The sequence below is a fragment of the Leiobunum rupestre genome, chromosome 2, assembly GCF_980474605.1.
Source record: "Leiobunum rupestre chromosome 2, qqLeiRupe1.1.hap1, whole genome shotgun sequence".
NCBI classification, from domain to species: domain Eukaryota; kingdom Metazoa; phylum Arthropoda; class Arachnida; order Opiliones; family Sclerosomatidae; genus Leiobunum; species Leiobunum rupestre.
Genome location: NC_143385.1, coordinates 58,802,171 through 58,825,892, shown reverse-complemented (window position 1 = coordinate 58,825,892; position 23,722 = coordinate 58,802,171). Strand labels below are relative to the sequence as shown.

General features: G+C 36.2%; 1 protein-coding gene across 1 annotated transcript in view; it reads right to left on the bottom strand.

The window, feature by feature from the left end:
* Window positions 1–2,205: 2,205 nt before the first annotated feature.
* The window catches only part of LOC149958548 (protein O-mannosyl-transferase TMTC1-like), a 168,129-nt gene continuing 146,612 nt past the window's right edge, over window positions 2,206–23,722 (bottom strand). Inside the window, exons 11-13 of the mRNA XM_090165914.1 lie at window positions 9,553–9,696; window positions 5,944–6,101; window positions 2,206–2,582 (exon numbers count right to left, since the gene is read on the bottom strand). Of these exons, the coding sequence (XP_090022040.1) occupies window positions 2,431–2,582; window positions 5,944–6,101; window positions 9,553–9,696 (454 nt within the window). The 3' untranslated portion in view covers window positions 2,206–2,430. The remainder of the gene's footprint in view (window positions 2,583–5,943; window positions 6,102–9,552; window positions 9,697–23,722) is intronic.

Here is a 23,722-nt window from a genome sequence, read left to right as displayed (position 1 = left end):
TAAGCCTCTCTCAAAAAATAGCGTGAATTTAAACGAATCTGTTCCATTGCGCCGAATCCCATTCGACCGAACCCAATCCCATTCGACCGAAAAAGCTTCACTTTGGCGGATTTAGGATTCGGTCTAATGGGATTGTCCCATTCAACCGAAATCCTGCACTTCTCCGGGTTTAGGATTCGGTTTTATCCGTTTCAGCATCTGTCAGAACAGCATGCAGTGTTACCTAACCTAACAGACTTAAAAATATATTAAAACACTTCCATAAAAATCAAAAGGAGTAGAAAGAAAAACTTTTTTTTGCGGTCGCTCAATTGTGAATATTGCGTCTGTCGATTAGAAAAATACAAAAACCCGCCTTTGGGCTAATTTCATCAAAAACATGGGCGGAATTCGGTCTAATGGGATTCGGCGCAATGGGAAGATACCATTTAAACAACACTACTTGAGAAATTTTGTTTGAGGATGATAATAATTATTTTGTTATTTCTTCTTACCCGTTTCAGCACATATTAAATATGATCAATCGTGTGGATAACTTTTTAACTGTGAGTCTTATTGTGTGTTGTAGTTCATGGCCTTGTAGATATTGACAATGTTTAGAAAGTATTAAAGATTCAAATAGTTTAGACAATATTATTATAATGCTTAGCTTGATTATTAACGTCCAAGCCTCGCGTGATCAACAGTGTGTTATCCCTCTGGCTGAGGTGTCACGTTGCTATCATGTGGATGACACGAGGTAGTCCCAGAGTTCCCTGAAGAGTGGCGCCCTCTTACAATATACATAAACAACATAATACAACCAGTTAGTGTTGCCAGATTGTGGGAAATTTTCCATATTGTAGGAATTTTTAGGGTAAATTTAGGCTCTGTGAGGAAAATGTTATTATTTTTCTAAAACGTAGATTTAGTTGTGCATTTTTATGTCTGCGGGTATTTATCCTAGGTTTTTTTTAAATTTGACTATCAATAGAAAGCTCAAAATTATCTAGAGCTGTGTATTTTCGTACATCTTGGGATTTTATAAGTAATATAAAGGAGGCACCTCCTAATACTTCAATCAAAAAATGCAAAGGACTAACAACCAAAATATTTAAAAATTGTAATTTCAATAAAATTTAATTTTAAGAAGTTCATTTTCCAAACATTTTTAAAATTATGGCATGCTTTCCGTTGAGTTTTCGTTGTGGGCGGGGCTAAATAGGGGTGTGGGAATTCCACTGAAATTTACTATCCAGCAATAGGAATTTTGACTTTCAAACAGTGGCAACAATACCAGTCCCTCGGCGGATTTAATGGTCTATGGTTGAGCGTTTCACATTCATTAAAATAATGATCATCCTTTATTAATTTAATTTTAATAAATCATTTGAATTAGTTCTACAAAACGAACTTCGTCTGATAACCACAAAATGTTTTTCAACTGTATAGCAATCATAAAGGGAATATAATTTGCGTAGTAATCTTCAATTTTTTAAATTACCTTGTACAGTGGCGCAAAAAATTTCTAAAGCCTAAGGTAAGAGCGGCCAAAGCGGCAAATGTTTTTTGTCCACACCAAATACCAAAGGTTATATTCCCTTTAAACTTATTTTTCTAACCATATGCCGAAAACCGCTAGCTGATTCCCAGTAATATGAATAAACCGAATAAAAATCTATAACTCCATTTATAACCCGTTTTTTATCCAAGATATCACATTAAGCCCCATTTTCATGCTCGCTGGTAGCGGATAAAAATCGTCAAAATTCGCTTCCGCCACTCGCAAGCGTGAAAATAAAGCTAAAATATCTGTTTGAAACAGATCGACGCGGAAAGTGGAAAAAGTGTATAGCTGAAGCGGATTTTGTCGATTTTTACCCGCTACCAGCGAGCATGAAAATGGGGCTTACGACATTTAACGTTATGTTAACATGTCAAGATGTAATGCTTTATAGAAGAAAAATAGCTTTAAAATATAAATTTTAGATATTTTCGAATAGGAAGGATAAAGGGAACATATACATATTTTGAGGATAAGAAGTAGATACAGATATTCGTCAACAGATGAAAATGGGAATCACGAATTATAATGACACCTACAAAGGATCTATTGACGAAATAAGCAAACTCGACAAACGAAATGATTTTGTTCTACAAAAAACGTTTTTATTCAATAAATACAGTAAAACGCTATCACATTGGTTTGAGCTAAAAACGTCACCAAAAATCACTCTTGTTTTTTCATTTTTTCATTTTCTTTTTTATAATAATATATTTTTTGTTTTATTTATTATTTTTTAATCCCGAGTAGAAATATACAAGCGCGTTATATTTTGTTTAAATATTTCCGTTAATTGTTCCGATTATTATATTGTTTTTTTTTTTTCAAACTTTGGTATTTCTTTTTGGTATTGCCCCAATATATTGCGTCATCGAGTGACGTACGCGTTATCTTTTGACGACGCGTTCTCCTTTACCCACGCTCATTGGATAGAGCAGGGCGCTCGACGTCGGCCGATTGGCTGAACCCGCCGTCTGGTTGATGACCCCTTCCGACGCGGTTGACCTCGCTTGACGTTGGCTTGACCTCAGCCATTTTTCTGTTTGGATTAAAAATATTATTTTAGTTCGTTCAAACTCGTTCAATAGAAATAAGAAATTCTTAAATGCAAATTCTACAGATAAACAATAATTGTTCTTTTAAGATTATGATAACATCATGTACCGGATGCGGTTGTATACCATTGAACCGAATCCCGTTCGACCGAATCCCATTGAACCGAAAAGTATTTTCGTTTATAGCCCAACATGGCGGGATTCAGTTGAATGGGAAATTTAAATCTGGTTCGTTTTCACTTCGGGTAGGTTACTTCAGGTTGGGTTAGGTTAGGTTAGGTTAGTTCAGGTTGGGTTAGGTTAGGTTAGGTTAGGTTAGGTTGGGTTGGGTTTGGTTAGGTTAGGTTAGGTTAGTTCAGTTTGGGTTGGGTTGGGTTAGGTTAGGTTAGGTTAGGTTAGGTTGGGTTAGGTTAGATATGGTAGGGAACTATTTCACGTCGGGTCTTATCAAGGTTATTTTCCAAAATTAAACCCGGAAAATATAAAATTTCCAGGGAAAAAGGTCTAAAAATACACGTCGGTACGAAATAATAAATATTTAAGACATAGTTTAGTCCAAATTAGATATACTATCGTCACGTAACCTATGATATATAAATATGTATCACTAACGGTATAGTGAATGAAAACCGCGCAAAACGCGGTTTTCGGTCGATTGGAATTCGGTTGAATGGTACATTCGGACGAATGGGATTTCGGTCCAATGGTCTACAATCACCGGATGCTCGTTCGTATATGTTTATCAGCACAGCATTAAAAAGCTAAAAAGTAATTATAATTAAAAAATGATTTAAATAAATTTAATTATATTATAAATAAAATAAATTATTTAATTATGATGTAAATTATTAAGTTATTATTCAATAGTGAATATTAAACAATGTCGAAATAAATTATTTGTGAAAAATTATGTAGTTATGATAAAACTGATGTAATTATTATGATTTTTTTGATAATTGATATTGAAGTTATTTAATCATATTTGAAATGATGCATTTATGATTAACGTTTTAACTGATAACTAAGATAACCAAATAATTATTAATTTAGTCCTTACTAAAAAATATTTTTGTTATACATTTTTGTTTTGATTATTGAACTGATTTAATGATGCCAAATTTTAAATAATTTAATAATGAGTACTACACTCTTAAAAAAGGGTGTATTTTCAAACCTTTAAGAGTTTTTTCTTGTCCCATATTTTCCACCTTAACAGGTTTATAAAGGATGTTATTCTACACCTTAAAAAGCAGTTTTCCTGCTAGGGTGTTTATTTACACTGTTTGGGGTGCTTATGTCCTCCGTTTTGGTTCCTTTGTTAACAGTTTGTGGTATAAAACTATTCCCTTTAGGGTTATTATCTACTCCCTCTAGGGTACAAGACCACTTCTTTAAGGGTACCAAACGACTCCCTTCAGGGTGTTACACTACCCCCTTCAGGGTTCTGCAATACTCCCTTAAGGGTTCTATAATACTCCCTTTAAAGTTTTTAACTACACCCTTTAAGGTTCTAAACTACTGCCGTAAGGGTGCTACAATACTCCCTTTAAAGTGTTAAAATACTCTTTTTAGGGTACTAAACTACTGCCTTAAGGGAGCTACACCCTTACCAGGTGTTAAATCACTCAATTTACGGGGTAATATAACACCCTTTATACACCTTTTCAAGTTTTTAATTTGGGACAATAAAAATACCTTTAGGGCGTTTAAATTAACATTCAAGAGTGTTTTTTTACAGATTTTACACCCTTACTATACCATTTAAACACCCTTTTTTTAAGAGTGTAGGACACGGAAATGTTAAGTGATCTGACTCTCGTTTTAATCAGCTAAACACTAGGCCTTAACTTTAAACAGTGACGTAGCTTGGATCTAGTTTCATTGGCTGGAGATCATACAATTCAATAAAAAACCAAAACATAAAATTGTATGTGCCATCTGATCCCCCCCCCCCTTGCTACGCCTCTGACTTTCAAAAAATTTAAACGGTGTTCAATCAAAATTATCACCAGGTTTTCCTTTTAAATAAGATAATTAATAAGGCCTTCCAATAAAGTTGTATCTGCGTACGGAAAGTCCATGCCTAACTTCCGCCTCATTTACGGTGGCAGCGTGCAAATACGCAGGGCCCATTAATTACAGGCCAAAAGGGAATTCGATGTAATTGCGATATGTCGTTTCTGCTCTATTAATATAGTTTGGTTTAAACTAAATTTCTAGCCTCCCTTGTTGACGCCTCCCATTTGGACGAGTTCGTAGGGTCTCGAAGTACACTCGCAAATTCCTAACTTATATATCGCTCGTTATTCGTATGACTATTTAAGCTGGTACTAAATTGCTATGGTCGTGTAAATGGTCGTGTAAATAGCGTCGCCTTTAATATATGCAAATGATTTTACGTTCGATTTCGGAAACAAATTAACACCGATGGAGCTATTCTAGCAGGATAATATTAGACGAAATTGTTATTAGTACCAATTGCTAAGCCGGCCCATTTCAAATTGGATTATTAATTAACTTGGAGAAGTGTTCTACACGGACGCCGAGAGCCCACTACTGGGCGTTTTAATAAAAGTAGAAAATGTTCACTTCCTTTTTTCATGGCATTATGAAAGTAGTAGGTAAAGTTTTTGAAGAGAGGTTTATGAAACTAGTACATCAGGTTTTTGTAGGCAGGTTGAAGAAACTAGTACATTAAGTTTTGGTAGATAGCTTCAATAACAAAATAAATAAAGTTTTTATGAACAGCTTAAATAATACTTTGAAGCTCTATAGAGAATTTATCGGGTTCTATAGCCTTTTGATTATTCTACAGACATTAAAAAAATTACTGAAAGATCTAAAGATACTTTTAACACCTTAAAATGTTTCTTTAAAAATTTAAAAAAATCTTCTTTATTATATCACTAAATAGACCTTTTAAAAATTATTGAAAGATTTATTGATACTTTATAGAGTTCTACAGCTCTAAGGGTATTTTATAGACATTTAAATTTTTTTTTAAGATTTATAGCAACGTTTTAGTTCTCAAAAGCCTTTAGAGTATTCTACAGTCATTCAAATAAATGCTTGAAAGATCTACAGAGACTTTGTAGTGTTTTAGAGTCTTTAGGGTACTCAATAGACGTTTAAATAAAATTTCGAACGTTTTTTAGAGACTTTATAGGCTCTATACCCCTTAAGTTATTCAAAGTTCATCTAAAGACAACGTTTATGATTGCTCTAAAAGGTTCTAAAGACGTTGTATACTTAGTAATCTATAAAAACAACTGAAAAGGTTTTGTTCTAGAGTTCCAAAATATATTAGTAGCAGCTTATACTATTATTGTAAATGGATATACTTACCAGTGGTTAGTTTTTCTTTGGTGTCCAGTGTCGTGACTTGACCTTTCCGGTTTTCAGCGTACATCGAGGTCAAAAGGGCGTATGCCTCATCCAGTTCGGGGTCCAGTTCGATGGCTCGGTTTAGTAACCATAGGACTACTTCCGGCTGTTTACGGCGCCTAGAAATAAATTTTAAATTAAATTAATCGTATATGTAATAAATAAGTAATTTAATTCTACGATTTAATGGAATTTGCGACGCATCTCAGCTACCCAAGACACCAACTTAGGCCTAAGTCATTGAGCCTTTTTATTCAGGTGGCCGGGTTACAATGCGTAGAAGGGTGGTGGCAAGCCCCGCAAGTAACATGAGCCAACAGCTCCCTACACTAACTATTACCGTTAACCTCAACCAGTTTTTATGGAAGGGGAAACCGAAGATCTCGGGGGAAAACCCTTTAAACCAGTGGGGAGAGAACTTGCAACTCAGCGCAGAAGGAGTTGTGCCACAAGCTGGGATCGAACCCGGCTCCTCTTGTTGCGAGGCGAAAGTGCTAACCACTCCGCTACCCCAGGTCTTGCCAAGTGGTGCAAAGTAGTAACTTTAGCAATGTACGGCAGTGCCCCAGGCGGACATTCTTTGAACTAGGTCGTGCTACATGTTCCCCCTTACGGGCATGTCACATAACGTAAAATCAGATTAAAAATTTTTAAATCCGTCATGTTAATTGACTATATTTGTTGTATTCTTGTTAATTGAACTATAATGTTAATACTTCAAAATAAATAGTTTAAAAATTTCAAATAAGCTAGTTGGTTTTATTTTTTTACACGTTATGTTGCTTTATAAGCTACTATTGGAAAATATTAGGCTCTAGCAAATATTATTTACTTTGGTCCTTTGGTATTGGAAAAATTTACTTTTTGGAAACACTACTTTTTGTATCTTGTTAGGCATTACTTTAAACTATAACTCTATAACGTTGATAACGAGCTTATTTTGAACAAGTTTCGAAAAGTATCTAAATCCAATCACTTTAAAAATAAAATATAAATGTCCTTTTCATTTTTCAAAATGCCTACTTTACTTCAAACCTTATTACTAAATATCGATTATTGTTTAAAGATCTATTTTGGAAAACTTCGTAAAAGTGAAACGAAAAAAAAATCCTAACACTCAGAACCACCTTCCGGCTAAAATGGAAATAAAAGAAAATCAATAGGATTTTTCCAATTTTAAATTTCGCCGACGATCAGTTTTACAGCGCCACCTAGTGCCGGAGACAATCGTTTAACACTCAGAGAATGAAGGCTGATTGGGGGATGCATTTTTGAAACGGGCATTTGTGGATCTGTCAAAGGTGGCCAGCCGTGTGATACGGGGGGCGACCGCGGTGTTTTCCCTCTTTTAAACAAATTAACAAAATCGACTCTAATGATCTGGCGGAGGTTTTCTCATTCGCCACAACGAAGCAATCATGGGGGTAAGGGGAGGGAGCCCCTGGTGACCGATAAAAGCGCGAACCCCTTTTATTTTTTACGATTTCTTTTAAATTTACGAGCGAGAAAGGGTTCGCTATACGAGGTGACGAAGATAAAAAGACTATTGCTTCACTCGGAGCCAGTCATTTGTTAGCCTGTAGGTGTTGAATTACTTAGTACTCTATTTTTTAACTAGGTTAGCAATGATGCCCTGGAATGTGGAGGGCTGAAATCTACAACACTCTTTAACCCCTCCACCCCTCGCCATAGACAAATTGCATTATTCAAAAAATATTGGCTGATAAATTCGGTAGGTGAACCTGTTATTTGAGTAATGTAAAACACTTTGAACCCTTTAAATCAATTTTGTAGGAGCTTAAATTAAGCTTTAGTCCCATTCGACCGAAATCCCATTAGACCGAAGGCGGTTTTTGAGGTGTCCCATTCGACCGAATTCCGCCGAAACGTGCGGTTTTTATGTGTCCCATTCGACCGAATGCTTTTATGTGTCCCATTCGACCGAATGCTTTTATGTGTCCCATTCGACTTAACCAACTCTAACCTAACCTAACCTAACCTAACCTAACCTAACCTAACCTAACCTAACCTAACCTAAACATGGATCTTCGATAGTACATACCTTATAAATAAAATACCAAATCACCCCGCCAATTGGGCTACATTTTAAAATTCTTTCGGTCGAATGGGATTTCGGTCGAATGGGAATAAACGTAAATTAAGAACGTCTTTTTTCCAAATATGCACTGCAGTGGTTCCCAAATTTGTTTTTGCTATGGAACCCTAAATTATCCACCTAATGCTGGCGGAACCCCAACTCATTTTTTTTTACTTATCTTAAAAGACTCTGGACACAAACAAAAATGGCCGCGCTGCAAATTCTCGGACACCCTGTGACCCTTCCATGGAACCCCAGGGTTCCGCGGAACACCTTTTGGGAATCACTGCATTATAGGTTTTAGAGGAATACAATTTTTGGTTAACTCTCTCATTTTTATCTTTAAAAATACCAAATATGGGTTAATTACTCAATGTTTGCAGTATTTGTTAATTTTTCGTTCAACTGCGCTAAAATAGAAGGTTGGGGTTTCGTTTGCTTAGTTTAAACGATATTAGACTATATTCAACAGGAATTTCATTTTCGATTTCATCTTATAAAGAAACTTTAAAAAAATATTTTATTAAGTGTTTCACCCATTTTTTTTAACTCGTATATCGCCTGGAAAACATTCCAATTAACGCGTTCAACATTTCTAAACATTAACTATATCACTTCTAATGTTATTTCTAAACATTAATTTAATTTAATTTGTTTTACTTTCTTTGCTATGGATTTATATATAAGATGATATTTAACACGCGTGAAAGTTCGAACTTTCCTTCTAACACGGCAATACAACGCTCCATCTAGTGCCAATTTTCAGAACAAAACATTCGCAGGTTTAACCTTAAGAAATATACACTTAAGTACAAAATGTATCCTTAAATTCGAAAACAGACTTAAAATCTGCTTAAAGGCCTAGGTTTTTTTCTGCCTGTCCCCTTTTAAATTAACTTAGTGGAGCACAAATACCCTGGTGGTAGGCAAACCGCTGAACATGTTGGCCTAATTTAAAGGGGGACATTCATAAGAAAACCTAGGAAATACTCCTTGCATTTTATACTATTTTGATATTAAACTTTGATAAACCTGATTTCAAAATGGTATTACTCGAAAGTTTCAAATAGAAGCATATTAAATTGTGTAATGCTTCAAAGAAGTTTGCCTTCCGAGTTGTTAACTCCGATTAAATGAGATTCCAAAGTCTTTTCAATATTTTAAATTCAATTTAAAATAAGAATGATGCAGATTTATTTTGAAGTTTTTCGTAATTTACGATTCTAAGACTAATGCACAAAGTACATTATATACATTTACTCGATTTTAAGTTTGAGCTTTGAAAAAAATAAATCTGAGAGCCAAATTGAAGAAAGTCATAAAATATCAATTCAATTTTAAATTAAAATAATAATTTAAGTAATAATACGTAACAGCTCAGTGTAATGTAAAAACACTGGAGGATTTCCATTAGTTACTTCCTTTACTATTGCTCTCAGATAGCCTAGTATTTCTATATTTTGGTCTTTTACCTGTAGAGTGCTGCCAAGTTATAATGAGCTCTGGCGTGCTTTGGGTCCAGCCACATGGCGGTTTTGAAGTGAAGCTCCGCCTCTTCCAGATCCACCAATAAGGTTCCCAGGTTGTTATGTGCGCTGACGTAATTAGGCCATAAACTGCAAAATAACAAAATATTTGTTAGTCCATATTCATCGTTTGTTGTTTGGAGGAGTTTTTTGTAAATAATGTCGGCGTAAAATTTGTTTGGCTCAACACGGTTATGATTGCTGTTTGTAGGTAGTCAATAAATTTCTTTATACCTCAAAGGTTCTACCTCTGAAAAGCCTGGCTCAACATTGTTTCGCGCCTTAATGTGAATCTGTTCTGCAACAGATGCACTATCACACTCTTTAGGTTGCAGAATAGATTTGTTGTATTTAGCTAAAGTGAGGTATGCGAGTACAGTATTTTTTAGAGCCATAACAATACTATAAATGGAATTTATAAAAAATAAATAGGTTAAAGGAAAAGTTCAGGTTGGGTAAGATTTGGATTTATTTCAAAGATCATGTTTAAATAAACTCAAAAATATCAGTCGTAAAATTGTATCTTTTTTTAATGACGATAAATTAATTTTTAAACGAGCGAAATTTACGCGCCAAGCGATCTGCCATTTGGTTTCGCGGTGACGTTTTAGGACTTTAATCACGCGCTGTTCGCGCTATAACAGCGCTCTGTTCCCTGCGCGCGCTTGCTCCGCGTGCGGTCTGCGGAGGGAAGGCGAAAGAAAATGGCAGCTCGCTTGGCGGGTAAATTTCGCTCGTTTAAAAATTAATTTCTCGTCATTAAAAAAAATACAATTTTACGACTGATATTTTTGAGTATATTTAAACATGATCTTTCAAATAGACCCAAGTTTTACCCAACCTGGACTTTTCCTTTAACGTTATTACACTGTATACAATGGGTTGTTTAAAAAGTAATCGAAGGAACTAGTATAATTTAAGCATTACAATATTTAAAATCTAGCGAAATCTTCTCGAATTGCGTATGAATGAGCATAATTTTCGGAAATAACTACCTAAAATCTTAGTTAGGTGATCAAAAATGGTGGACGTAGTGCAATTCTTCCACGTTTTGATTACTAGTCTAGACCAAAATTGTCTATAATGTCTATGCATCAGGGGCGTATTAACCATTAGGCAAAGTAGGCACGTGCCTAGGGCGCCATTTTTCTAGGGGCGCAAAAACTCTGATAAAGCCCCCACGGTCCATGTACTTGGCTTGCCCCTACTCAAAATAACGCCGAAAAGGATTGGGGAAACTAAAATATATTTATTTATTTATTAAAAACCGATACGCCCCTCCTAAGCTGACCAATGCCATGGGGCGCCAAATTTCTCTGTGCCTAAAGGCGCCGAAAGGTTTAATCCGCCCCTGCTATGCATTATAAAATCTAGCAAAACATTATGGCGCCTTCGTACTAAAAATTAGGAACGCATTCCAGCGAAACCGATAGGGTGATTGTAAAAACGTGGAAGAATTTTAGAGCCTAGACCACCTACTCAATGTGGTCGCCCACGTTTGTTATATTAAACCTAGTTTCCGTAATGCAATACCCTTTAACCAAGCACGAAAACCTACTAGTCGATATACGATGTATAACAAAAAATATGACAGATAGGTACGCTTTTAAATATTAAATGGTTTCATTTTCTTACCAAGGAACCCAAGAGAGAGGGTATATTTCTTCAATAATATCTTATAGAAAAAAGGTGATTTTAAGTCCTTTCACGAGAGGGCGCTTTTGAAGTATTTCCTTAACGGTTTTTAAATGACCGAGGCTTAGCAAATGGATCCGCCATAATTACTCGGGCGATTTTATAAGCTACGTTTTGAGCGCCTCCTTCGGTTTCTTTCTTACGAACTTAACAAAAAAAAAGAAGAATAAATTTTAGTCATTTGGCTAAATACACCTTACTGCTCTTCAATCACCCTTTAGAAAAAAAATTATAAATATTCCATTACTAAGTACGGACAAGGCTTAGCCGGTACTTAAGTTTAATATGTCGTTAACGCGGTACGGACTTACTGTGATCGTACGTTAGTCCTTTTTACCGGATAGATCTAGCGAACTTGGTAGCGTTGAAGCCGGGACTAAGGGAGCTTTAAGAGCCCCAACTCATTAGAAATTGCCAAAAAGGGGGTTTACCCACCGCCGTCTTTCGGCTATGAAATATGATCTATTGGATTTCTTGGTACTGTTTCATTTTGGTTATAATTAGTTCCTATCACACCCTAAATCGATATAGTCTCAGTTTGAAGCATCGTTGGGGCTTAACCCCGCCACCCTCCACCCCCAATGCTCACCCCCCCCCCCCTTCCCGTGGCTCGGTCGTCTTTAATGGCCCCAATTTAGCCCCACCCGTTTTCTTACCAAGCGAGCCTAAGACGAGGGCTTTTCCTTTAAGCATTTTGAAAGACCTCTAAAACCATAAAACCATAATATATTTCTCTTTCGCCGTCGAGAAATAAAAGAAAAAATCCAAGTCTTTAATACGAGCCATTTTTAAAGGTCTTTAAAATATTTTTTCACCTTTGTATATGCTACTTTTTAATTTTGATAGTTACTCCTGAGTTGATTTATTACCATGCTTATTTTTGCTACCACTGAATTTGGTTAACTGTCGTTAATTATTTTTTTAATTGATTTTTGGATTTTTAATTGAATTAGATGATTAACAGAGTTCATTATAATTCAATTGTATGTTTTTTTTATACAGTTGTTCTTCATTAGAATGATTTGAATTAAATTTCGTGGATAAGCTTATATGCGCTTTGCTAAATTATAAGTTTTAATTGAATTTAACACAATTTTATATATAAAAGGATGCTTTGAATTGGTTTGAAGTCTTTATTTAGTTTATCTGAATTGATTTCGTTTATTCATTGGGTTTCTTTGAATTGATTTAGGCTATTTATTTGTTTTATTTGAATTGATCTAAGCTATTTATTGGGATTCTTCGAAATGATTTACACTATTTATTAGATTTCTTTGAAATGACTTAGGCTATTTATTTGGTTTATTTGAATTGATCTAAGCTATTTATTGGGATTCTTCGAAATGATTTACACTATTTATTGGTTTTCTTTGAATTGATTTAGGCAATTTATTTATTTTATTTGAATTGATCTAAGCTATTTAATGGGATTCTTCGAAATGATTTACACTATTTATTGGTTTTCTTTGAATTGATTTAGGCTATTTATTGGGCTCCTTTGAATTGATCTAGGCTATATGTTGGGTTTCTTTGAATTGATTTAGGCAATTTATTTATTTTATTTGAATTGATCTAAGCTATTTAATGGGATTCTTCGAAATGATTTACACTATTTATTGGTTTTCTTTGAATTGAATTAGGCTATTTATTAGGTTTCTTTGAATTGATTTAGGTGATTTATTGGGCTTCTTTGAATTGATCTAGGCTATGTATTGGGATTCTTCGAAATGATTAACGCTATTTATTAGGTTTCTTTGAATTGATTTAGGTTATTTATTGGGTTTCTTTGAAGTGAATTGATCTATTTATTGGGTTTCTTTGAATTGAATTGATCTATTTATTGGAGATTTTCCAGGGATCTAATGATTAAATTCAATTCCTCGATTTTCTAGCTCTCAATTGATTTAAAATGAATGAATCGATATTTCGGGTCTCGATGGAATTAATATAATATTTTGATTTTAATATGAATTGATCTGAAACATGAGGTTACTTTTTGAAGTTGTATAATTAGGTTGATGATTTTATCGTAAATAGATATTCCAGAACGGAAATAAAAAATACGTGTAAATCTGTTTTTATTATTTTTATCTTTTAGCAGTTTTATACTGAATTGAGATAAATAGGAGTGCTACTCTGGATTCTAGGCAAAACGCCTAAAAGTAGACAGTACCGTCTACGATATCTAGGTGACTCGGACTAATAATTTATATTTACTTGTATGAACCAATGCAATTTTAGGGGGGAAAGGTATCATCACTACTGCTAGCTAAATTCGCTTTTCTTGAAACAATTCAACAATTGTACAAAACTCGAAGTCTAACCAGAATGGCGCCAAACATTCCAAAACGTAGACTTTTTAAATTAGCTAAGAACCGTGAATATATTAAATTTTTCTGCTTTTTTTTGTATGACGAATTGTTTCTTCAATTTCCTTTTGTTTATATTTTTACATAAAACAGCTTAAAAATTATTTTAACAATAATTCACGAAATATTTATTCTTTACCTCAAAATACATTTAAATTGTTTAGTATTTAGCATAAATAAAACCATTTAAATCGCACCTATACATGGGTGTTTTCCAGTAAGAAAATTCGCCTTTCTATAAAGTATCATTGACCTTCTGGTTTTGATGCTGCTTCTGCGTCACGGGCGAGGAACGATGAGTTTTTACTACGAGAAGCCCTAGACATAAGAGGTAAATTCAACGTGGCACCTAGGAGCAACAAACACAGCACCCACACAAGGAGAACGCAGCCCGTCAAAAGTCGTGCATTTTCTTGTGTACATGTTTTATTGGTTAGACGCTTTAGCGCCTGCTACCGTCACGAGGGAAAAATTCGGAAATTTTCTTCCCCCTTTCGGTAAAACGCTCAGCGTAAAAGCTCGTCCAATGAAATTTGTACACAACACTGCGTTAGCGTGTTTAAAGGTTAACTGTGTTTGCTGCTAATAGGTGGCACCATCTTTTTAATTGTAACTGAACTGAACTTCTACCTATTTCGTGACGTATGAGCTACATAAAAACCAGTTTAGCAAGTGCAGCTTATTTTAAAGAAAGGGCGGTTGTGAATTAATTTATCGGGATTCGGGAACTTTCTATAAGATGTATAAAACGTAATTAGACCATTTTGAGATTCATTTTTGGAATTCAATTTACTGCTTTATTTGAATTTCTGCTCGCCTATCGTGACTAGAATATAATAATTTTAAACGGATATTTTGAAAAATCAGTCAAACGCTTTTTTACGCATGCTAGCTTTGCTTTAAACTCCCCAAAAAAGATACCAAATACGTTTAAGTCCCGAGTCGTATATCACAAACTTGATATCCTAAGTATTATTAATAGCGTCCATTTTATATACTGCATTATCCTCGGGAGTGAGGTGGTAGGTATCTTCGCATAGTTCTCTATCTTCTACAAAAATCTTCTTTAAATTTTTATGAATTTTTCAAGCTTTTTTTTCCGATTCTTCTAGCGATGGGCTGCTTTAAAAGTTGGGCTCCACAATTTGTCAACCGGGTCTCTCTAACAGGGGGCGTTTTAAAAGGGGCCTCGACTTCGATCTGGACCAAAAGTATAATGTGTTAAGGAGGGGAAGGGAGGGGGGGGACAATGCGCTGTGGCGTGGCTTTAAAAGGCTTTGTCGAAGGGGGGGGGGGTAGGGGTGAAGGGACAGGATAATTTATGGGCTGAGGTCTTTAAACTTTTGGGAAAGAACTTTTAAATCCCTCACGGCGCTGATGGAAGCCTATTCCATTTACAAGGGAAAGAGAGAGTTTCAAGATGGTGGCCGTTCTTCGAAGGCGGGTGGAAAGAAGATGACGTCACGTGAATACTACCGATGGAATCTGACGCCTTGTTCGCATTTGTCTGCAGTCTCTTAATCGTCTCCAACGCATTGTAACCCGGCCACCTGTTTAAGGCATTAAAAGTCGCTAGAAGACTTGGGCCTAAGATGGTGCCTTGGGTATTAGCCGAGCCGATTTTATTATTTTTATTATTAGCTAGGAGGTACAATTCAACTATACTTATTTCTATAAAATCATTCTTGAATGTCTTGTCCCACTTCAGAGCATTGCTGCCAGAACTTTGATGGCAGCTTTGGAAATATAACGAAAAACAAGTTGTTTGTCGAGGCGCGTCAGCACGAACTTTATATTTATGGAAGCACCTATAATTGCGCCTGGTGAGTAGTGTAATAGGAATGAATAAACGTTAACTAAAAATATGCAAACGCAACCATATCCTTTGTTTTCATGATCTTTTGACGATAATCTCCACCCACAAGAAGAGAGCGTTGAGTGGTGTGTCTTAACTGTAGGCCCCATTAAGCTGCACAAATATAATCAGTTAACTTTAATACTTCCTTGATTATATTGATCCAATAGTCTATGCTTGCCCAACTTGTTAAAATAGGGCAAGGAAATAGTTCAGTTAAAGGATATGAATATAGTCATTGGCTCTTTGGTGGGAGTGCTAATGGATGCATAGTAAATAGCCTTTTCCATTAAAACAAGAAGACCACGTTACTTAAAATATCGCTTTTTTCATTACGGATGCAACGGATTACCGGAACCGGAACAGGAAACGAGAGGAACCTGGGAAATGTTAGGAACCACACAGAAAAAAAGGTGTTTAGGTTTTTAACATCTAAACATGTTTGAAAGCTAAACATGGGTAAGAGTTGGTGTTGTTTCCTTAAACACATGATCTGTTTAAATAAAACGAGTTTCTCAAACAATCTTCCAAGATCTTTCCGGTAGTGTTCCAAACCGGAACAGCTGGTAAGAGGTCATGTTTAGAAATTAAACTTCGTGGTTTTTAAACATAATGCTAAACACTGATGTTTAATAAGTGTATATTGCGTTACGAGTTTAATGTATATTTCTCGTTGTCTATATATTTCGTTTAATTTCGTTTTCTATTTTTCTAAAAAAAATAATATTCGTTAATCACCGTTATATTAATAGTGTTAACTACAATATGGACCGAGTTCCTATATCATCTCATAATTTAAAGTTATTGGTAATTAAGACTAATTAAATAACACTTATGTATATAAATCAATAATTGAATATGAACTACTAAAAATTAATAAAATAACAATACTTTTGATGTGATTTAAGGCCGTATTAACACAAATATAATTTAAATTAATATCGCTAAAGTATAATCAGGCAGTTAAAGAAATGAAATCGACAGTATAGGCAGTAGGTTTCATTAATTCGTAGCCAATTAATATCAATGTAATTTTAGATCGTAATTAAACCACTTAAATATATGGCTACTCAAAGAGTGGCGTACACGGCAAATTAACACATGATTTAAACCACAACACCCGAACCTTTGAACATGTTAAGAAACTAATCTTAAAAATCTTTAGACGTGTTTTCATTGTAAGCGCCAAAAGCATTTAATATGTTTAATCTCTGAACGTATTTTATCTTAACACGTTTTAATGATAAATAGGAGAAGCAAATCACACGTTTAATAAAAAGCTGAACACCACAGTCACCACTATCGCCTTAACATGATCGTTTTTAAACGTGATAAATATTCTGTTGCATTTTGGTGTTTAAGAAAGTGTTTAGTATCTAAACACCTTTTTTTTTCTGTGCAGGACTGGAAACGAGAGGAACCTGGTAAATTCTAGGAACCGGGACCGGAGACAGGCCCGTAGCCAGCGAGGGGGCCTGAGGGGGCCTGGCCCCCTCAAAAATAATTTGTGCCCCCTCAGAAAATATCTGTGAGTGCCCCATCGTGCCCCCTCAAAATGTTTCTGTGCCCACTTACAATAACGTTGTGCCCCGATTAATATCGGAAAAGATTAGGAGAAGCCGATGTAAATGTTTCTAAATCCACTAAATTTATCATGTTTAAATCATTTCTATTTCAATATTTAGGAATATTTGTTCCTATTTTACTGTAGTTATGACATATATTAGGGCGATATATACTCATTTTGAACCAGACGCCACAAACTCTCTCCTTAGGAATTTGCTGGGCCCCCTCAACTGAAAAATCCTGGCTACGGGCCTGACCGGAGACGAGAGGAACCTGGTAAATTCTTGGAACCAGAACTGGAAACGAGAGGAACCTGGAAAATTCTACGAACCTTGTCCTTAAACGAGAGGAACCTGGTAAATTCTTGGAACCGGGACCGGAGACGAGAGGAACCTGGTAAATTGTACGAACCGTGACCGGAAACGAGAGGAACCTGGTAAATTCTTGGAACCGGAACCGGAAACGAGAGGAACCTGGAAAATACTAGGAACCGGGACCAGAAACAAGAGGAACCTGGGGTACGTTCAGTGGCAGTCAAAGGAAAAAAACCCGATGGATTTGATATTTTCCACCGATGAGCTTTTTCGTCATAATGACGTCGTAAGTTGCTGAACGCTTTTATTCAGTCATCGATGTTTTTTAAAATGGCGTAGCTTTTATAGTAGTTTTACGTCAGTAATGACGTCAGTCATCGGAAAAACCGACTCTTCCAGCCGATGACTTCGGTGAGTAACCGATGACCATCGTGACGTCAAAACCGGAAACGCGTAAAAGCATACAATAGGAAACCGATGTCACCGATTACTAATCGGTGAGTCCGATGAGATCTGCTTAACGCAGCCCTGGTAAATTCTAGGAACGTGAACCGGAAACGAGAGGAACCTGGTAAATTCTTGGAACCGGGACCGGAAACGAGAGGAACCTAGTAAATTCTAGGAGCCTGGACCGGAAACGAGAGGAATCTGGTAAATTCTAGGAACCGGGACCGGAAACGAGAGGAACCGGGTAAATTCTAGGAACCGGGACCGGAACCGAGAGGAAGCTGGTTAATTCTTGGAACCGGGACCGGAAACGAGAGGAACCTGGTAAATTCTTGGAACCGGGACCGGAAACGAGAGGAACCAGGTAAATTCTAGGAACCGGGATCGGAAACGAGAGGAACCAGGTAAATTCTAGGAACCGGGACCGGAAACGAGAGGCATCTGGTAAATTCTAGGAACCGGGACCGGAAATGAGAGGAACCTGGTAAATTCTTGGAACCGGGACCGGAACCGAGAGGAAGCTGGTAAATTCTTGGAACCGGGACCGGAACCGCGAGGAAGCTGGTAAATTCTTGGAACCGGGACCGGAAACGAGAGGAACCAGGTAAATTCTAGGAACCGGGACCGGAAACGAGAGGAACCTGGTAAATTCTTGGAACCAGGACCGGAAACGAGAGGAACCAGGTAAATTCTAGGAACCGGGACCAGAAACGAGAGGAACCTGGTAAATTCTAGGAACCGGAACCGGAACCGCAACCGGAACCAATAATATCAAAATATTATAACTGTATCCGGAACCGGATCAGATATTTGCTAAAAAAGGATAATTTAAACCGGGACCAGAACCGAATTTTTTATTAAAATTAACGGTTTATAAACGGTTCTATAATTTGCTTACCACATTCTAGCGCATATTGAAAATTTACTAATTTAGTAATTAAACTTACTAATATTGGGTTTTCATATAATCCCATCTTTATACAGAGTCAAAAGGAGAAATTAAACTGTATGACTAACCATACAAACCGTAAAGAAAAACACCCCCTACATATTCCCAATTTCTTAGGGAAAGTGAAAACAGGCTCGTACACAAAATGTTTTCCTGAGAATCCGGCTCAATCCGCGGTAGTGGAAGTCGCTAAACAAAAACATTAAATGATAAAACCCATTTAATTTTGAACTCGAACTCGCCGATTTTTTTTCGAGGTAACTATTTTATACATTATAAATGTATGTGACAATTTGGATGAACTTAATGACATTTTGGCTTTACAGATAATTGAATACTAAAACTCACCGGAACCGTATAGGAACCGGATCCTATCGGTTCTTGATTTCGATAACAGGAACCGAAACCGGAACCGATAAATTAAACATTTAGGAATCGGAACCGGATTCGGAACCGAGATAGTCCAAAAAATGTGGTGAGCAGTTACTTAACTTTGAACTTTGCTAAATGATACAGTTTTTGGATCTGGCAAGTAGATTCAGTATAGATTGATCCAATATAAGTGATGGATGTGGTGACGTATATTTAACAGCTGATGCGAAAAGATAACATACTTGGATATTAGAGAAACAATAAAGAAGCATATTAGTAATTTAAAATAAAATTGTACGAGTGTCTTAATGAGCGTTCTTCGGTAAATGGTGATCGCGACATAAAAAATTGTAATCTCGATCTTCAAAAAACCAATTTCGATCTTCAAAATTGCAATCCCGATCTTCAAAATGCCAATCTCAACTTTCAAATTGCCAATCTCGACCTTAAAAATTGTAATCTCGATCTTCAAAATGCCAACCTCGATCTTCAAAAATTCAATTTCGAAATTCAAAATGGCAATCTTGACCTTCAAAATGACAAACTGAAACTTCAAAATGCCAATCTCGATCTTCAAAATGGCAAGCTCAACCTTCTCAATGCCTATCTCGACCTTCAACATGGAAATCTCGATCTTCAAAAAACCAAATTCGATCTTCAAAATGGCAATCTTGACCTTCAAAATGACAAACTCAAATTTCAAAGTGCCAATCTTGATCTTCAAAATGGCAAGCTCAAACTTCAAAATTCCAATCTCGACCTTAAAAATTGTAATATCGATCATCAAATGTCAACCTCGATCTTCAAAAAACCAATTTCGATCTTCAAAATGCCAATCTTGACCTTAAAAATTGTACTCTCGATGTTCAAAATCCCAACCTCAATCTTCAAAAAACCAATTTCGATCTTCAAAATGCCAATCTCGACCTTAAAAATTGTAATATCGATCTTCAAAATCCCAACCTCAATCTTCAAAAAACCAATTTCGATCTTCAAAATGCCAATCATGACCTTAAAAATTGTACTCTCGATGTTCAAAATCCCAACCTCGATCTTCAAAAAACCAATTTCGATTTTCAAAATGCCAATATTGACCTTCAAAATGACAAACTCAAACTTCAAATGCCAATCTCGATCTTCAAAATGCCAATCTCAACCTTCAAAATGCCAATCTCGACCTTAAAAATTGTAATCTCGATCGTCAAAATGACAACCTCGATCTTCAAAAAACCAATTTCGATTTTCAAAATGCCAATATTGACCTTCAAAATGACAAACTCAAACTTCAAATGCCAATCTCGATCTTCAAAATGCCAATCTCAACCTTCAAAATGCCAATCTCGACCTTAAAAATTGTAATCTCGATTTTCAAAATGACAACCTCGATCTTCAAAAAACCAATTTCGATTTCCAAAATGCCAATCTTGACCTTCAAAATTACAAACTCAATCTTCAAAATGCCAATATCGATCTTCAAAATGGCCAGCTCAACCTTCAAAATGACAAACTCAAACTTCAAAATGCCAATCTCGACCTTCAAAATGCCGTTCTCAACCTTCAAAATGCCAATCTCGACCTTAAAAATTGTAATCTCGATCTTCAAAATGACAATCTTGACCTTCAAAATGACAAACTCAACCTTCTAAATGACAATCATGACCATATCGTCTAAAGGGTTTGTTTTCATCATTCAAGGACGATATTCTTTACCCACTCAGAGGTAAAGCCATCGATCCTTCCCCGGGAAAGGGAGTATGATAACACGACAGAAGTTGCAGGAGTGGGGTTTTTCTTTGATTAACTTGAATACATGTAGCTTATCAGACAAGCTTATGCTGCAAGCTTCAGCAACTTTTGCTTAAAGCCATGCCTGACGACAGCGCTGTGGTAGTGGCATTCTGAAGCTTATCTACTCAAACGAAACTACGCGATAAATCTCTAAGAGTTCCAAGCTGATCAAGTGATGCAAGGTTAGATATATTCCTGCCACCAGAGAACGCAGCGAGTTGCCCGGGTTAATTATTGACTGTGACACCACTTGATTCTTGCTCTAAGTTACAACGATTTTCTCCCAAAATAACCACGACTTTCAGTGCCGTTGCCCGTTATATATGGTTATTACTTTTCGGTGCATTACTAGAGGCACTTCGATAGTTGAATAGTTTATTAATGCGAACCCAACTTTTACGTGAGTTGCCATGGAAACAAACCATCGGGCACGCGAATCTATTAAAAGGGGTTTTCCGTCGCTCCGGGAAGCTATCTGTCGAGTTTGATCTTGAATATTGAGTGTCCAATCGGTAATCAGTGAAGAGGGTTATAGCCCCGTTTCCTCCCGCCAAGCCACCATTCAATTTGCTCTACGAACAGATTCGATTTTCAATTTACTATTTGATTGAACTGAAACGACGTCTTTTTATCTCTAGTTCCGATAAATTTCTCATTCCGTCATCAACGGCCATCGGCACCATCTAGTGGGATCGAGTTTAATCGAGATAACGCGCTGTTGAATGGGCTTTTTCAATCGAGTGTCACGCCTGTTATTGAGGCTGAAATTGAGATTCAATAGCTGTTCCAAAATTGTTTAATTACTTGAGAATGTTTGCTTTTTTATCTTTTTATGCTTAAGCCACTTGATTAAATGGTTCGCGAGGTATTCTCTCGTCTTTGACTATTATACGCTGTACAGTTATTAGTTGTATTATATGCTTTACAGGCTTGAGTTGTAAAACATGTATATGCTAAACAGATATCAAAGGTATTATATGCTTTACAGTTATGAGCTGTATTATATGCTAAACAGATATCAGTGGTATTATATGCTGTACAGTTATGAGCTGTATTATATGCCAAACAGATATCAGTGGTATTATATGCTTTACGGTTATGAGCTGTATTATATGCTTTACGGTTATGAGCTGTATTATATGCTAAACAGATATCAGTGGTATTATATGCTTTACAGTTATGAGCTGTATTATATGCTTTACAGTTATGAGCTGTATTATATGCTATACAGATATCAGTTGTATTACATGTTGAACAGTTAAGAGCTCTATTATATGTTGAACAGTTATGAGTGGTGTTAAATCAGTGGCGTAGACAAGGGGGGGTTTCCGTGTCCAAACCCACCCCTTGGGTCTACCTTTGACTGTACTAAATTTCCACCCCCTTCTTGACCCCCCTCTTAACATTCACATACTTCGACCCCCCCTTGACGAATTTCTGGCTACGCCACTGTGTTAAATGTTATACAGTTATGAGTTGTATTAAATACTATACTGGTATTTGAGTTGTATTAAATGCTATACAGTTATGAGTTGTAGGATCAAACACCCCGCCCAAAGCCAGTTCAGGTTATTTTTATTTTTACTTTGAAATATTAAATAAAAAAATCATAGTTTCAATATACTTTAAATTCAGTCTACCTTTTTAAACAAAAGATATCGTATCTTTAAGAATTTTAGAGTTGCGATATGTTTACAAAACAAGTTATTAAATTATTATCCTATAATATTTTCAAGCCTATCGTCAATATAATATACTAAAGAGAATTATCGGAAATATTACGAAATTTTAAGTTAGAAAATGTTCTAAGCAGAGTTACGATGTTTTTGCAGTTAGGTAACGAACTAATCTACTATTATACGTTATCTAGCTTTATACGCAATCCCAAAACGTATAAAATATAAAAGCTATAAATCATAAATTTTCCTTTATACCCACGGATTTCGCCAAAAAGGGAGGTGGTGTAAGCTTATAAACACTCCTTGCCTCATATAGGAAGTAAATTCCTCCCCCCCCCCCCGCGACTACGTTGGCCATTTCCTAGGCAACACCCCTGCCTTCGGGTTTTTGGGGTCCATTGAAAGTAGATCATCCCTACGCGCGCCATTGTCTCCTTTCTTATACGTATACGTGATCGTACTCATAAATAGAGAGGTTAAGAGATATAGTGAACGGCTACTTGAATGATTTTCGATGACACTGTCACGTTATCTCGATGAAATGCCTCGTAAAGTGCCGTGGAAGTCTGTGGACGTTCAGGTTCGTTCGTAGGCGGCTTAAACTCCCTCCCGTGAAAGGTACGGCCCCTAGTCGTCTCTTTTCGCGCCTACAGATAAGATTAATGTTACAGTCTATATTATTTTGACATACACAGTCCAGTCTCTGCGGCTCTCTGCGCCACCCTGGGTAATCTATTTATTATGCATTCTCAGTCTGGAGTGTTGATAGTGGCTAAAGGCGGTTTTAAACCCCCCAACTACCATTTTCCCCTGGGGAAACAACCCCCCCCCCCCGTTATCCCCAGCACTTTTGTCTGGTTTAACTTTGAGACCGAACTAAATAGGGGTTAACTCTAAACGATTTTAAATGCTAGACGCTTTTTTGTCAGTTCTTTTACATTCCCTTTCTCGCCTTTCCCGTTTTCGGTTTACCCTCGGGAAATTTAATTACCACTATTTTAGTAAATATGTTTAAAGTGAGTGTATGGCTTCATTTATTTGTGTGGTGTTAAATGGGAAAAAGGATTTAACTTATGTATGCG